The sequence below is a fragment of the Cydia pomonella genome, chromosome 6 (assembly GCF_033807575.1).
Source record: "Cydia pomonella isolate Wapato2018A chromosome 6, ilCydPomo1, whole genome shotgun sequence".
NCBI lineage: Eukaryota > Metazoa > Arthropoda > Insecta > Lepidoptera > Tortricidae > Cydia > Cydia pomonella.
Genome location: NC_084708.1, coordinates 604,607 through 622,028, shown reverse-complemented (window position 1 = coordinate 622,028; position 17,422 = coordinate 604,607). Strand labels below are relative to the sequence as shown.

Sequence of the window (17,422 nt, the reverse complement as noted above, 5' to 3'; positions counted from 1 at the left end):
ATAAAAACAATAATTTCAACAAGAACGTTTTTTCTTACAAATTTATTTATAATTTTGTTAGTACCGTTTGGAACTTTGGAAATATTACGTTGAACGAACCATTCACAATACGTGCTTAAAAACGCGGGAACGCGAGGGAATCGTCAAGGCACTATACTTTTAATTGTATTTAACCAATATTGAACTTTATATCCTTTGTAAGCTTTTCAAAAATTTTTATTTGAATTCAGTGCTGTACTCAATTTCTTTCATTCACACTTGATCTTCATTGCAAAGAATAATTCATGTCACTGAGCAAAGATTATTTATTTGGTTGAAAAGTTATTTCCTGTTGGTCAGCTGTTCAGTTTGTCCAATCACCGCATTAAGAAAGTGCGGGAAATGCAATCGCTTGTTGGTGGTGGTCCGAGCTTTGAGTTGATTGAGCTTTCGCCTGGCTTTCGCTGACCAGATCACAAAAGTATAGTTGATATTTTCTTATTAAAGCCATACCGGTCACAAAAAAACCGCTGAGGTTGAAATGCTTTTCAGGGTTTTCCGAAAATATTCTTTCCCTTCTCATTCTTGTAAAGCCCTTCAAAGACGGAGCGATACATTGCATACATTGACTTCATTATGCACATAAAGTAAATTCATAACTGAACAGCTTTTAGCAGATACTGTTAAGCTCTCCTTCATACTTAGCAGTAATACTAAACCTGCCATTACAATCGAAATGAATTGATGTCAAACATGCTAACGGCCGCTTTCGATCACGGCACACCGCTCTCCGTCGGCGGGATGTTCATCTTCGCACCTTGTAACCTAATTGGTCGCGTACTGTGCGGTAGAGGAAATTCTCCCGCTGACGCTCCGGCTGTGAAATGACCTCCCTACCGAGGTTTTCCCAAGGAGCTATAGAGGGTTCTTCAAAAAAGGAGTGTACAGGTTTGAAAGGGTCGGAAATGCGCATTTAACACCCCATGGAGTTGCAGGCGTTCATAGGCTACTGTGTCATGCGGGCCGTATGCTAATAGTTTGCCACCGACATGGTATTCAAAAAAACCACCGGGTAAGGTAGTGCGAACCGGGCTGCGTCCCCCATTCAGTCCCGAATCTTAAACCACAAAATACGCTTTAATATGTACCTACTTTATAAGTCTATTTTCCTCAAAAGAATCGTGTCCCGGATAGTATGGGTCCCGGGCCATGGCGGGTCCCGAAGTAACTTATATATCAGGGGTGGCCAACTTGATTAGACCTAAGATCTCCTGTTTACTAACGAAACCCTGTGCGATCTACCAATTATATACTTCGTGAAACCTTAAATGAAACTGGTCTACGTATTTATATTTTTTGCCTTGCCACGATCGACTGGACTAAGGCTACATACGCACTTAGCGGTTGGCCGTAATGCGGCTGGCCGTCCTGCTGACCGCGGGTTGCGGATGCAGTTGCGGCCAACCGGACGGCCAGCCGTAGCGCGGCCAGCCGCATAATGCGTACAGCGACCGCGCGGTTGAGCCATTTCCAAAATTTATGTACACGTGCGCGCGAGCAGCCGCAAACTGGCAACCGCAGTGGATCCGCGTAGTGCGCACAGCTACCGTCCGGCTGTCCGCCAGTCGGGCCGCAGCGCTCCGAGCGACCGGAGCGGATGGGCGGCAGCCGGATTGCAGTGCGTATAGGTAATACGGTTTACATACAATTTTGAGGTTCCGGTTAGCCGAGCGGTCATCCGCAGTGCGGGCAGCCGCACAGTGCGTACATACCCTAACAGTCGCGATCGACCGGTCGATCGCGATCGACCTGTTGGCCACCCCTGTTATCTATCATTAGATAGTGCATAGCCCATATCGATAGAATATATCGAACTTATGAGCGTATTTGGTGGGCATACCTTGTTACCAAAAAAATCATCTGCGTTATATTAGGGTGGCAGAAACCCATTTCGTTTGTCGCATATAATTTATCTGTAAAATATTACAGGGCACTGTAATTCTCCTTGCAACCAGAACATCTCCTCGTAGTGACAGTGGTAGCGGTCAAAGTTTAAACTTTGACCGGCCAAGTCTCTGGAAATATGACACGGCAAGGAGATTTAGTGATTTAATGCGTTCTGATGCCTCGGAGTCCATCTTGGAGGGGAAGACATGTGAGCGACGTATGTACCGAGGGGTTCATGCCAGCCCTTGGTACGGGATCAATCCGAAGGTGCAACTGGCATCCATATATTGTTCGTCTGCAATGTCACTGACAAGGCACAACAAAGCTGTAAGAAAATATGCTTTAACTCGGTGGTGGTCAAACTTTTTTCACGGAGGGCCAGAAAATTTGAAAAATTTCCAAGGATGGCCAGAACTGCAGAATAAATGTATTTTGATTTGAAAACCGTTATGTCGCAAGCCATATACTAATTATTTCGAAGGACCGGCGGCGGGCCGGATGAAACCCTTGCGCGGGCCGTACTTTGCCCACCACTGCTTTAACTGGTTCTCATTTTAGGAACTGGTATTTAGGGTATTCAAGGTACCTAAAACACCAATAAAACCTCCATCAACACACACGGTAGACATATTTATAATCAATCAATTTTTCGTGTTATGGCTCCATCAAGGTGTTGATGATTCTGCCAATGTCGAGGTTGGATAAGACACGGCTAGTATATGAATCTTATTACGGTCATAGACAGTGTTCGGTGGAGTATCCGATCTGCAATGCAAAGAAATACAAATTACGACTAACTAATAGACTACATACAACTATTAAACAATATGAACACTACACTATGTACAGAACAAACTACAGTTAAGTATTAAATCTACGAACTTTTTGTACAATAATATGATACATACTACAATTTAAGATTATTTTTAGCTAGGAATTTACTCAAAATACCACAAAAGATTCGACAGTACTGATGAAGAATCTTCACAGACATCAATGTCAATTAAGTCACCCACCCCACGTCAAAGCGTGTGAAAGTCATACGCCCACTTCGAATAACAATGAAACTATTTTTCCGTGAATGCACCCGTAAACCCCTACCTGTTAGTACGCGATTCATAATGGACCATACCCAAATCGGGACACGGTTCTTTAAGTGAAACGAGTGTTATTTTATCCTCGATATATACCGATCCTTCGCTTCGCTCGGGACCAATAAACTGCCCATTATCTGGGCTGGGGGAATAAGCGAAAATCAAATTCGCAAATTGCGGGGATCTTTCTCTTTCACTCCAACGAAGGCGTAATTAGAGTAACGCAAAAAGATGCCCACAATTTGCGAACTTTGATTTTCGTGGTTATAGCCTCATACGAACACAGAAAACTTCTCTGTGCACAATAAAGATGGGTTGTTTTATACTCTTGTTGTCTTCTGAACCAGGAACTAGGAAGCAGCGTAAATACCGCGTATTATCTGGCGATGCGTCTGTCTGCTTTGCCTTCTATATCATAGAGACCAGAGGGCCTACCGCGAAACACGTTCAACGCGTTGCCTCTCTGTTGCACTTGTAAATTCGTACGTAAGCGTGACAGGCAGGCAACATGTCGAACGTGGTTCGCGGTAGGCCCTCAGACTCCAGCTAGCCCTCAAAAATACACTTCAATTTGACATGTATAATGAGCTCATGCAAGGTTAATGGGTTAAATATAGTATGGATGGGTACATATGGAGGATAATAAAAAATGCATCACTGGTTTCAAGTATTATTATTTTTGTTCATAGGACAATTTTGCAAAACGTAGCATTGTATTCATTGTCATGTCATTGGTAAAAGCTACAGTGATATTCATAATTAGGTAGGGTTTTACGAGAAAACGACTCGTTACAACTCATAAATCTACCATTATGGAGCATTATTGTCTGGTGAATAAATAAATTGAATTGAATATTCTTTCAAAACGCTGTCACTCTGTCTAATTTGGATATCACAGTACTGTTACAATAAGTACGATTTTTAATCAAAACAGTGTATAAGAAGAATAAAACACATAACGTGCGCCAAAATGAATTTATAAAAAGGCTACGGAATATTATTGCTAGAATAGCTTTCACATGGGTACTTTTACCTACTTGTTCGCAAGTAATCTAACGTCATATCCAAAAGGTACATATATCAAAATATGATGAACTCAAAATATTAGAATTAAGTAAGGTAAACGTCACTGCATGAGAAACAATTTAAACTTATTATAGATGACTGTGCACTTAACATTTTTTTTATTACATGGAATAAAATTTTGGATAACCTGTTCTCTAAACATTCATAAGTATGTACATCGAATAAAAAATCTATAAACACTTAAACCAAAATTCCATCCTATCAGTAAAATTCAGTAAATTCCAACTTTACAATATTATAGGAGCGAAATTATTACAATTTGAAAGTTTGCAAAATGAAACCAATATGGAGATCACATTTCTTCGCCAATCTAATATTTTCTATTAGACGCCTAGTATGTTACGTTCTTACGATATGAAATATAGGTACAGTCAGCTGCAAAAATATGTATCGAATAAATCGTCTCATAAATATGGTACACGTTCTTATTACACTGGAATAAGATGCTATGGGACATATTTTTGAGTAAGATGTTGTACACCCATATTTTTACACTTGACTGTACATAACCAAATTAACCAAACGCATTTTTCAGTTTTCATGTAGGAAGCTAACATTTGAAATATTTAAATACTTATGAGGGAAGTAATTTTCTATCCTGCTGTTCATTTCTGCAATAAGTAATTCTCATTTTCAAGATAAGACATCTTATTTATTTTCGAACCATCTTGCATGAGGCTTCAATAGAAAAAAAAACTATTCATTAAGCATGTTTTATATTAGCTTCCACACAGAAAAAATATCGGTTTGAAACATTTATAGGTATTTAAAAAATAGCGGATATAAATAAAAACCAACGCCGACTTCTAGCGAAACATGTAAATCGACCCTTATAGTTTGGCAAGCCATTTCCGTCAGTAGTAAAAGGCAGGAAATTAAAAAAATGTAGCTGCAGAGTTACCCTCCTATACAAAATTTGAATTTGTCGCCTTTTTCTACTGACAAAGTGGGTTTGTCAGAGTATATTTGACAACAATAATTTTATCATAACACTCTCACAAGTGCCAATTTGTTGAGTGCTTCACGCAAAACATATTTTTACGAGTGTTAATCGCATAGTTTAATCGAACCTCAGCTGACATTGAACTTGTGATTAGTTACTACTTATGTACATGAATTCTGTTTCGGCTGGTTAAGTTTAACACTTCTATAAAAAAGTATGTAAATCGACCAACATATATGCATGCCACCATGACGAGTGTTCAGCTTCCGCGGCTAACACTGGACCTCAGGTAGGCTACCCGGCCACGATTTATTAAGTAGATTTAATAGGTTTACGCCTGTATATAATTAGGCGGGTCCACACGGAGCGAGCATACACGCGCGAGGCACGTCTACACTGGCCGTTTTGTGCGCGAGGAAATTGCGCGTATGCTCGCTCTGTGGACCCTATTAGAAGTATTCGATACAAACGTGTCAGGGGTAGAATTGGTTGTATACTAGGAAGGTGGTGTAGAGGGTAGGGCAGGTGGGGCTAGGCCATCTTGTTGACGAGCGCCTGGTGCAGGTTGGCGAGCTGCGCGGTCCACTTGTCGAGCGCGGCGTAGCGCGCGTGGCCGCGCCGGCCCGCCGCCAGCTCCAGCACCAGGTTCACCTGGTCGATGCGCCCGCTGATCGTGCTGCCCGACACACATGTCTACAGTTATATAACTCGCATTCCAATCCCGACAAATATAACAAGCGCTTGGAGGGTGGTCAGGGATCTCTCCGCGTATTAGCGTAAAGAATCGAGTTCAAATAGGGTTGTTTCCATCTACAAATCTTAGGGCAGAATTGTATCCTAATAAATTCTTTTGGATTATAAGAACATGTTAAACTACTTTTAGGGGACCTGTAAAAACCATATTTTTGTAAATATTGAATTTAAAATATCTTCTGGCACACGTCACGTAACCGTAACCAAATTAAAAACGTTATTGAAGATTCTGATGACGTCACAACTCTCGGATTGACACTGTTGACAGTTAGGCGATAAACAACAAATGACAAATGTCAGTTGACAGTTCGTATCTTCTACGTGTGTATTTAGTTATGTGTCAAACCGTAAACTGTGACGTCACACAATTTTCAAAGAGCGTTTTGGGCGCGAAAGCATCTGTCAAAATATATTTTGTTAATTTAACATATTTAAAGCCGTTTTTAGTATAAAAGTTGAATTTTAGGGCAACTTTTAGTTAATACAAGCTTTTCAAAAAATTGGAAACAACCCTATTTAAGTTCTTATACAAATATTACAAGTCGCGAGGTAGCTGACGCTCCTCCGCGCACGATTCCTACCATATTCATTATGTGCGAAACACGTAATGGACTGATGAGAAAAAGAAACAATATCGGCCTGCTCGTCTAAAAATCGATGGGCAATACTGACAAAAATACACTTAAAAAAACTATATATATATACTAACGGAACTTCTTAATAAACCTCTCCTTCAATATTTTTAAGTCAATCAAAAAACCTCGACCACAAAGGTAGAAAGCAGAAAATATGTCACTTTCAAATACATATCAAATCGTTTTTACAAGCTTTTATTTAACTTGCAAATTTGCAATATATATTATACCTACTATACAAGGAAAGAATGCACCGTTAAAATCTCTCGCAATGCTCACGGGCACCTTGTATACCTCAAATATTGCAAATTAAATTTCACCCTATTTTTCCGGGTTCCAATGAAGCTGATAATCTGCATACATATGTGGATTGGATCACAATGCAATATTATGGTACCGTTGTGCTGACCTGATGATGGAGACAGGAGGTAGCCATAGGAACTCTGTGATAAAAGAACAGAACCTAATTGTATTTGAGTTCATTAGAATTATCTCGATGATTGCTGATTGCCTGTTAAAAGAAACGTACAGCCACCAATAAAAACTTGTACCAAAAATGATCTTTTAGGCAAAAAACGAATTCTGAAAACAAATTTAAACACAATAACATGGTACGGCTATCAACAAAGTGCATACTTCTAAAATAAAAACCAAAATACTTACTTATCCAAAATACAAGTGACTAGTAAGTTCTCCACCTCTTTCTCATCTATATTGAGCTCCTTGGATATGAATGGAATATGAATCCTTGTATATGGTCCTATTAACTTGATCAGCACTTGAGTCCTGATATTCCGGAGTAGATCCTCGATATGTTCCCGGATGAAGGGGTCGTCCATGATGTTGTTCCGGTTGTGTTTCAGGATGGCCTCGAAGTCGTTGATGTCGTTGTTCTGGTAGGCCATCACGAGGTTGGTCATGGCGAGGATCTCCGGGTCGTTCTTGTAGGGCTTGGCTTCTTGGGAGTCGAACGGGTTGATGCCGGATTTCATTAGCCTGGAGGGAGAATTTTATTGGTTGCATTATAGGAGCCAGTGATTGGCTTTGACAACCTAGTCTCAAGAATTGGCGCTTGAACTGGTTGAAAAAAAAATAGACTAAGTATCTAATCTTCAAACCCGGAGTGGAAAGCAGCCCTTGCATTTTTAGGGGTCCGTAGTCAACTAGAAACCCTTATAGTTTCGCGATGTTCGTCTGTTTGTCCGTTCGCGGCTTTGCTCCGTGATCGTTAGTGCTAAAAAGGTGCAATTTGGCATGGATACATTGGATTCGTTTTATCAACTCTACGGGTTAGTTTTCTGGGGAAACTCTAAATATAGTCATTTTTTGATTAGGGTATAAAAACGATGTCCGATCGAAAAAATATGAAACATATCGTGAAACAAAAACTAAATAAATACTTCTAATGAAAATTATAGCGCGAATGATCGGTCCAGCCGTTTTTGAATTATTGCAAAAAGTCTTCTTTTTATAGAAAAAAAATCTTACAAAGCGTAGCAAAGGTACCTACTCCCTTATATCCTGGCCACGACATTGGTCTTAGTGTGAAGGTTGGAAACCTTCACAGTCTTCTTGAAGATAACTGGCAACATTTACAGATATGAATTCAGAACTATCGTCCTGTCAGATGAATAAAGATGTGCAGACGAGGATTCGGAAGGTGCAACTATTTGGGGTAGTCGATACTTGTGATCTAGCTGAGTAGAGCGAAGCGACGAGCGGGCCACGTACATCGCTGTAGCGTTGGCGGCATCAAGCGGATGGGACGTATTCAAGTATTTAAAAATAATGTCTTTATCGAAAGTGGCTCTTCAGTGCCTCGAAAGCAGATCCGATCCGAAAATCCGATTTTTTTTACGAGTACACTAGAATAAAAACAACATAATAGAAACGTTAATATTTTAATTATATCCAACATTTGGACGAGTATACACAAACATGTACTCGGATCAAAAAGAGTTTTGAGGAATCCACAAAAGCTGTTTCTCAAGTTAAGTAAAAAAGGTTGTAAAACTACATAAGCTCTAGGTCTTTTATTAATCTACATTAGAACGAGAACGCGCGCGAATCGTCTAAAAATGTTTTTTCCTTGATACACCGGGCAGTGCAGTAGGTACAGGCACCGCCTCGTGTCCGGCGCTCGACTCTACCCGCCGGCAGGTGGCTCGAGGCACGCTTCTTTCTCGCGTTGTTTTTGTTTCGATCGCTCGTCGGGCGATGTCGTGGCCAGGGGTTATGCTTATAATGTACATGATACTTACTAATAACCTACGTTTAGCCTAATCTGCCAGTGACAACTACCGAACCTAACACTAAACATGGTCAATACTGACATGTTGGCGAGCACGAGGTACTTGAGGCAGGTGGTCCGGCGCGGCGAGCCGGACTCGTCGTAGTTCTTGTACAGTATCCTAACAATACAGAGTGAGCAGTACTAACATGTTGGCGAGCACGAGGTACTTGAGGCAGGTGGTCCGGCGCGGCGAGCCGGACTCGTCGTAGTTCTTGTACAGTATCCTAACAATACAGAGTGAGCAGTACTGACATGTTGGCGAGCACGAGGTACTTGAGGCAGGTGGTCCGGCGCGGCGAGCCGGACTCGTCGTAGTTCTTGTACAGTATCCTAACAATACAGAGTGAGCAGTACTGACATGTTGGCGAGCACGAGGTACTTGAGGCAGGTGGTCCGGCGCGGCGAGCCGGACTCGTCGTAGTTCTTGTACAGTATCCTAACAATACAGAGTGAGCAGTACTGACATGTTGGCGAGCACGAGGTACTTGAGGCAGGTGGTCCGGCGCGGCGAGCCGGACTCGTCGTAGTTCTTGTACAGTATCCTAACAATACAGAGTGAGCAGTACTGACATGTTGGCGAGCACGAGGTACTTGAGGCAGGTGGTCCGGCGCGGCGAGCCGGACTCGTCGTAGTTCTTGTACAGTATCCTAACAATACAGAGTGAGCAGTACTGACATGTTGGCGAGCACGAGGTACTTGAGGCAGGTGGTCCGGCGCGGCGAGCCGGACTCGTCGTAGTTCTTGTACAGTATCCTAACAATACAGAGTGAGCAGTACTGACATGTTGGCGAGCACGAGGTACTTGAGGCAGGTGGTCCGGCGCGGCGAGCCGGACTCGTCGTAGTTCTTGTACAGTATCCTAACAATACAGAGTGAGCAGTACTGACATGTTGGCGAGCACGAGGTACTTGAGGCAGGTGGTCCGGCGCGGCGAGCCGGACTCGTCGTAGTTCTTGTACAGTATCCTAACAATACAGAGTGAGCAGTACTGACATGTTGGCGAGCACGAGGTACTTGAGGCAGGTGGTCCGGCGCGGCGAGCCGGACTCGTCGTAGTTCTTGTACAGTATCCTAACAATACAGAGTGAGCAGTACTGACATGTTGGCGAGCACGAGGTACTTGAGGCAGGTGGTCCGGCGCGGCGAGCCGGACTCGTCGTAGTTCTTGTACAGTATCCTAACAATACAGAGTGAGCAGTACTGACATGTTGGCGAGCACGAGGTACTTGAGGCAGGTGGTCCGGCGCGGCGAGCCGGACTCGTCGTAGTTCTTGTACAGTATCCTAACAATACAGAGTGAGCAGTACTGACATGTTGGCGAGCACGAGGTACTTGAGGCAGGTGGTCCGGCGCGGCGAGCCGGACTCGTCGTAGTTCTTGAACGCCTCGAAGAAGTCCGTGTGCGCCTTCTCGAACTCGCCCTCGCGCAGGTGCATCTTGCCACCGCATTCTGTGAAACAAACAAATAGTTACGCATCATTTTTTCGACTATGTAAGCAAGTAGTGGACGCTTAAAACGAACTCCTGTAAAAACCGTTAAAACTCTGCTGTGGGTCAAACGTTTTGACGAATGACAAGCAAGCTATATCTCAATACCAACATTACCAACTCTATAATTCGACGACCGGTTTGGCCTAGTGGGTAGTGACCCTGTCTACGAAGCTGATGGTCCCGGGTTCAAATCCTGGTAAGGGCATTTATTCGTGTGTTGAGCATGGATATTTGTTCCCGAGTCATGGATGTTTTCTATGTATTTAAGTATTTATAAATATTTATATATTATATATATCATTGTCTAAGTACCCTCAACACAAGCCTTATTGAGCTTACCGTGGGACTTAGTCAATTTGTGTAATAATGTCCTATAATATTTATTTATTTATAATTCAGCAATATTAGGACTATGATACGAGAGGTATACCTATATGAGGTATGGCTATAGCCATAGAGACGAGCCATAAGGCGGGTCCACACAGAGCGAACATACGCGCGAGGCAATTTCCTCACTCACAATACGGCCGAGGCACGTCTACACTGGCCGTATTATGCGTGACCTGTGTGGACCCGGCTATAGAGCGTAGCTAGGCAGAAGTCCGTTAATCGTTAATTAACGAAGTTAAGTTTTCGAGTAACGTATGAACTTTTAAGTTAACATTAAAAACCTGTAACGGACTTGTTAACTTCCGTTAACTTCCCTTAAGTCCGTTAATCGTTAATACCTAAGTACCTACTCACATCAAGGCCGCGGTGCCGCGCCGCGCCGATCACGTTCCGACTAGTTTGCGTTAGGTTTGTATGCAGTGCAACTTCACATAGCGCGAATCGTCGCGCTCTTGTACTACTGAAATATTGCGTACCCCGTGCGCCGTATTCATTTTGTTATTACGATAGTATGACAGAGTCGATCGCGGCAGCCTGAACTGTTGCCATATAAGATACACGGGTGCGAGCGAGACAAATATAACAAACTTACTATTCGAGACCGTAGTCTAAATATATAAAAGAAGAAACATACACTACAACAGAAACAAGCACTAAGCATAACATAATTCAAAAATATTGGGCTATTTCGGTTTGAAAAATACCCGAGCCCTGTCTAAAATAGTAAAAAGCAGCAAGTGACCTCTGATGACCCCCATGATGAGGGGGTGCGGGATGGCGGACTTGATGTGCAGCGACTGCTCGTACAGCGCCTTCAGCTTCTTGTTGTTCTTCTGCGCCGTGTACATCTGGATCTCCAGCGCGTAGATCTCCAGCAGCTGCGTGCCCTTCTTCAAGTCGTCTTCGCCGTCATCGGTCTGCAAACATCATTTCTTACTTTTCTAAAGGTTCTTCATTTGATTTGTCTACAAATGTGCCGTTTTCAACCAAAAAGGCGCAATTTCCATTAAGTTTCAATTTGAAATCGACCTTATCAATAACCGACAATGTGGTACAGTCAACATCAAAAGTAACGGATCAAACAAGGTGTCAAAAGTATATACCATTCTGGAACAGCTGAACGAAAATTGATGGTTATATGTATAACAATTAATACTGTAAAAGATTGCTCTATATTTGGAAAAGTTATCAGGAATATCAGATACTTTTGTCACGTTATTTCGTCCGGCTGGCTGCGTGGCCTGGATGTCGACTTATAATCAATAGATAGTATATTAATATTGCCTACAATGTTACGCCATACGCTTAAATAAATAAATGCTACAGGTCGATTTTCCATGAAAAGGAGTATTGTAAGTCGGCATCCCGTGCGTGTAGAACGCCACGTTTTAATTCTATAAAGGGACCTGCTTATTCTCCGGTTAATTATTGGTATTAATGCTGTATTTTAAAAAATTTATTCAACATGCGATTTACACGACCTGTCTGGCTTAGTCGGTAGTAACCCTGCCTATGAAACCGATGGTCCCGGGTTCAAATCCTGGTAAGGGCATTTATTTCTTTATTTATTATTTATTAATCAGGCAGGCAGTTGAAACAACTGATAGTTGCCTGTATCTGAGTGATCTTCACTTAATATGTATTCTTTGCGCTGGTTAAGTATAGTATTTATCTGTGTGATGAGCATTCAAAATTCGGGCGGCCCGCAATATGTCCTATTATGTTTATTTATTAATATAGCAGGGCTCTCCCAACTACGGCCTGCAGACCAATTCCGTCCCGCGAATGCCAATTTAGCCCGTGCATGGGGACAAATTCCATACAAACCAGCAAAACCGAAGCGAGGACTGGGCGTGGACCGCAAGTTAAAAAGTTGGGAAACCTCTGCAATATAGCCCTGGACGAATGATGTATATGATGTTCGCCACTTTCGTCAGTTACCTGGCAGCTCTGGTGGAGTTGCTTGAGGATCTTTGCGAGCTTGTTGAAGTCCCCGCGGTCGTAGTACAGCTTGCCAAGTTTGGTGTTGGTCTTGAACCACAGCCGGTCGTTCTTGGCGTCCTTCAGCGCCTCCAGGGTGGTCTCGTAGAAGTCTTGCAGCAATTCCATCTGGAAGTTAGAAATATGTTGCCATAAAGTAAATAAAATCAAATAAATGTTTGTTATGCATGTGTAATCTAAAGTTTGGTGCATAGCATAGATACAGTAAGTATGAAGTTCCAGGGATCCCTGCACTAGGCTAGGCCTGTATGGCAGGATACCACGTATGGAAGACGAGAAGCTCTCTCTAATTTTAACGTTTATCCCAGTTAAATCCTGGGCTACTGTTTTGTGACCCAGGATCCGCACAAACAAAACAAGTGACAGTATTTAGAAAATACAAACATTTCTAGAGGTGGAGATGTAGTCGAGGATGGAGTTGATGGACTTCTCCGAGTGGTTGCGGGTCACCGCGCTCTTGATGTATGTCAGCAGCTGCTTGTAGCGGGACATCATCTCCGCGAAATTGTTCTGGAAACAATGGAAGTTTGTTTAGGAATCAACTAATAAGATTCTGGCTCCATTGTTCAATTATTTACTACTGCATGTCTGACAACCCCGATACTTACCTAGTTCTATAAACAATTGTTATATGTGGTTTTAATTTTATACATACTGTGTTATATTATTAGACTTACTTAAATTAGTACTTAAAAAAATTTCGTTTGACAATCTGTTAATTAAGGAAGAGCGGCCGGTATTTTACAAAAAATAAATAATTATAATTCAATTTTAATTTAACCATGTTTTCATACTATTTCAGTAGGCACTTGGCAGGATTTTGTTGAATCCAGCCATTTAAATGATGATTATAAAGTTCTTGTTGCTAGGCCTACTTGAATAAAGAATGCTTTAATTTTGACTTTATCACATGCCCGCATATGGCAAAAACGACATGGTTATGAGCAGGCTCGGAACTGGTTTTTTTTTGTTTAAACCCTGAAATAGCCCAACATTTTTAATTATTGTACGCTCTTTAATTAGGACTGGATCATGTACTTAAAGTATTTAGGTAATAACTTCGTATTATTAGATTGTCCCATTAAAAATTAAATAATACACCAAAGAACGAACGTAATAATAACGTATTTTTAGGGTTCCATACCCAAAGGGTCAAACGGGACCCTATTACTGAGACTCCGCTGTCTGTCCATCCTTTTGTCCATCCTTCCGTCCGTCTCTCACCAGGATGTATCTCCTGAACTGTGATAGTTAGCTAGTTGAAATTTCTATAGAATATGTATTTCTGTTACCGCTATAACAACAAATACTAAAAACAGAATATAACAAATATTTAAGATACAAAAAAGTGATTTTTAGATAATGGTACGGAACCCTTTGTGTGCGAGTCCGACTCGCACTTGGTCAATTTTATTTATATGAAGATAAAACCCGTTACGAGCTTTGGTTATGAAACGGCTAATTGCTAACCACAGAAACTGCTAAAGCTATAGGTTTTCTTTTCTTTTTTTGGGTTATGCTTTTTAAAATGACTGTTATCTAAAAAATCAAAAGTGCCAACTGGTGCCAATTAACACAAAAGTTATTTTTCTGATTAAAAGCCTAGATCTTGAATAAATAATCACTTCTGTCATCTATCTACCAAAGAAAATAAGCTATGCATCATACTTATTATGCTTGATCTAGTACTTGATATCTTTTCCCAGACTCACCAATTTAAAATTAATCTTAATCATCTGTTTAAGTGCCTTGAAGCCCCACTCGCCCTTGTCGCCGCCCTCCAGGTCCAGCACCTTCTGGAAGCTGAGCAGCGCCTCCTTGGGCTCATCCTCCTTCAGCGCCTTGCTGTTGTAGTACTGGTTCTCCAGGTCCACATCCGGCTCGGAGTTGCTGTCTTCCGAGTATTCCTGTAGGATGATGGGGATATGATTTATATTGCTTTTATGTTTCCAGTTTTGGACCAAAACTTTTGTAGACATGTTAAAATTGTTGGAAAAATATCATAAAACTGCTTTTTAAGACTGCAACCATCCATGAATGAGGGTGCATTAGGGGAATTGAGGTTTCGAATACATTTCTGTATACACAAATCAGTATATTAATATCATCATCTGTTTAAGACTTTGACGACCGGTTTGGCCTAGTGGGTAGTGACCCTGCCTACGAAGCTGATGGTCCCGGGTTCAAATCCTGGTAAGGGCATTTATTCGTGTGATGAGCATGGATATTTGTTCCTGAGTCATGGGTGTTTTCTATGTATTTAAGTATTTATAAATATTTATATATTATATATATCATTGTCTAAGTACCCTCAACACAAGCCTTATTGAGCTTACTGTGGGACTTAGTCAATTTGTGTAATAATGTCCTATAATATTATTATATTATTATAATATTGTTGTCCTTGTTCCCCAACTTTTGGTCTTTGTCACATAGTTTAGTTTCATAGTAAGAAGTACTATTTCGTAAGTTTTGGCTCGGTTTTTTTGATGAAACCGAAACTACGGACCAAACATGATTTTTTGGCCGAAACCGAATCTTCGTCAGATACTAATTAACTTACATACTCTGTTGCACTTTTCTGGCCCTATCTTTGAGAATTTATATGTAGTTTGAATGGCAGCTGTTGAAATTTGATTAAATATTAATGAAATATTTTATCATATCGAGCCTTTCCACCGAATTTAGCCCTAACCTATAATTCCTATCATAAACCTACCAAAAAGTATTCTTTGTTTGTATTCCAGGTGTTGGTGAAAATGCTACCTTACGCTGCTTTACTACATAAATAAATTGAATTAAAGTGTGTTCAGTGTGTTCCGAGTGGTTTGTAATTGACTACTCTAAAAAAACAATGTTAACAAAAGGAAGAGTAACTTCTGCTAAATGAGCTAATGAATGTTATGAAAAAATATTGTAAGGTTTTATTAGTAAAGACACTTAAAGCGAGTTCTGTAAACATCCTCTGATAAATATTCTTCAGAAATAAATATGTTTTCTTCCACCAACAAGTTAACTTATAGGTTAAGTCTCCAAATCCAAAAAATGAAGCTTTTATACACGAAGCAAATGTAATAAACTGAATAAGAAAGGTAATTAAAGAAGAATATTCTAAAATAAAGATCGTGAGTCGGATCACAACAGAAAACAAAGTACAGTGCAAATGTCATAGTGAAAAACGAAGTTCGCAGATTAAAATAAGTAGGAAACTCACCAAACCGTAGTCCTCCTCCTCCTCGCACATGTAGTCGTCGTCGTTGTCAGACATTATTGGAGGCTTAAACTGTTTTTGGAAATGAAAATTTCGGAAAATTGGGGGAAATAAACAGCCGCTGACGTGAGAAGAGTGACAGTGACACTGAATTGACGGAAGGTTTTTTTGGCGTTAGGTTAATTGTTGCCAGTAATTTAAACTATTTGCACATAAGTACATACACAAAATACACTCGCGCTCATCCAACGATGTGCATCATATCATATAGGCAATCCTTTAAAAGAGTTTGTCTGGTTGAGAATGTGTTATGGTACTAGATAGTCTTTTGTACTGTAAGGTTTCCTTTTGTCCAATAATGGTTGAATAAATAACTTGCGCCAGTCAGTGCCGGATTAAGACATTTTGGTGCCCTAAGCATTTCTAGACCATGGTGCCCCCTCATCAAGATTACATTGAATTTTCTTGGTAAATTGAGTGACGTTTATTGCCGCATTACTTCTGAGAATAGAATTTTCAATCCGTCACATCATTTTATCACGGAAATTGACAGAACTGCAGCATGTTCCAAGGTAAGGTCAAGTGTAAGCAAATTCGAAGACCGTGCTTCGCATAAGTCCGGAGGCCAAGCCAACCATGGTCCAAGTGTAAGCGAAGACGTAAGACATAGGCAGTATTCCGCACAGGATTTTGGAACCTCTAGAGCTTTCCTGCGAAGCTCATTCATGTGAGGGCAAAGGCCGAGCTTCAGTAGGGGCTTAGCCATTGGCCATTGGTTTTTGTCAGAACAAGTACCAATGGCCACAAATGTTTTAAATAGCAAATTATTGTTTACGAAAACGGGACTTAATAGGGTAAGTTTTAAAATTACCTCTGACCCGACGTTTCAAGGACGGCGTTGTCCCCATGGTCTCGGAGAAGACTGTGTAAAGTCGACATCATTATCTTGACGTTGGAGGTAATTTTAGAACTTAATCAAACGCGAATAAGTCCCGTTTTCTTAAATAATAATGTGTCACAATTAGGCCAATACAATTAGATTTTTTCGACCTAAAAATACGTGTAATCCGAGTTTGCTCCACTCCAGGAGGTGTGCATAAATGTTTCCTCTTTTTCAGTTTTTTTGCTTGTAAATCGAAAACGGTACGGCCGACGGAAAATTTGTTCTAATTACAAGTATTATTAAAATTGATATCTGAGGATCCGAAATGTAATTTAACTATGTTCTTGCAATAAAATATATTGATTGATTGATTGATTTAAGGTACCTTAATATGTATTCGTAGTACCTAAATTGTAAATTAGGTCGACATTTTTTATTTTTTGGTAAAATCATGTTAATAATCCGAAAACGCTTTCTTACCAGTGTCTGATCCACCAAGTGCTATTGTAATTGATAGTGGGTTCCTTCTACATCGAGTGGTTTGGCAATCCAAAGGAAAAAATTATCTCCTAAGGATCCCAAAATGTATGCACACCTCCTAGGATAGAGCAAACTGGTATTACACGCATTTAGGACCAAATGGAAATTGTTTTAATACATTTATTAAAACAATTTCCAGCTTGCTGGGAATTAATTCCTCAAAACGCTATTTTTG

General features: G+C 40.8%; 1 protein-coding gene across 1 annotated transcript; it reads right to left on the bottom strand.

Annotated features, from left to right (window-relative positions):
- Window positions 1–3,678: 3,678 nt before the first annotated feature.
- On the bottom strand, window positions 3,679–16,063 carry LOC133518620 (COP9 signalosome complex subunit 2). The gene is made up of 8 exons (XM_061852294.1): window positions 15,828–16,063; window positions 14,326–14,520; window positions 12,998–13,123; window positions 12,554–12,721; window positions 11,355–11,529; window positions 10,043–10,181; window positions 7,101–7,433; window positions 3,679–5,725 (listed from the first exon to the last, which is right to left on the bottom strand). Exons 1-8 carry the CDS (start codon window positions 15,879–15,881, stop codon window positions 5,581–5,583), a joined length of 1,335 nt encoding a protein of 444 aa, XP_061708278.1. The 5' UTR covers window positions 15,882–16,063; the 3' UTR covers window positions 3,679–5,580.
- Window positions 16,064–17,422: the final 1,359 nt, after the last annotated feature.

What these genes read in the sequence shown, in the direction of transcription:
- LOC133518620 (XM_061852294.1), bottom strand. Translation starts at nt 15,881, where the DNA reads ATGTCTGACAACGACGACGACTACATGTGCGAGGAGGAGGAGGACTAC. An exon ending in TTAAGATTAATTTTAAATTG is followed by an intron (nt 13,124 to 14,325) that starts GTGAGTCTGGGA and finishes CATTGTTTCCAG; the next exon opens with AACAATTTCGCGGAGATGAT. An exon ending in AACTCCACCAGAGCTGCCAG is followed by an intron (nt 11,530 to 12,553) that starts GTAACTGACGAA and finishes TGATGTTTGCAG; the next exon opens with ACCGATGACGGCGAAGACGA.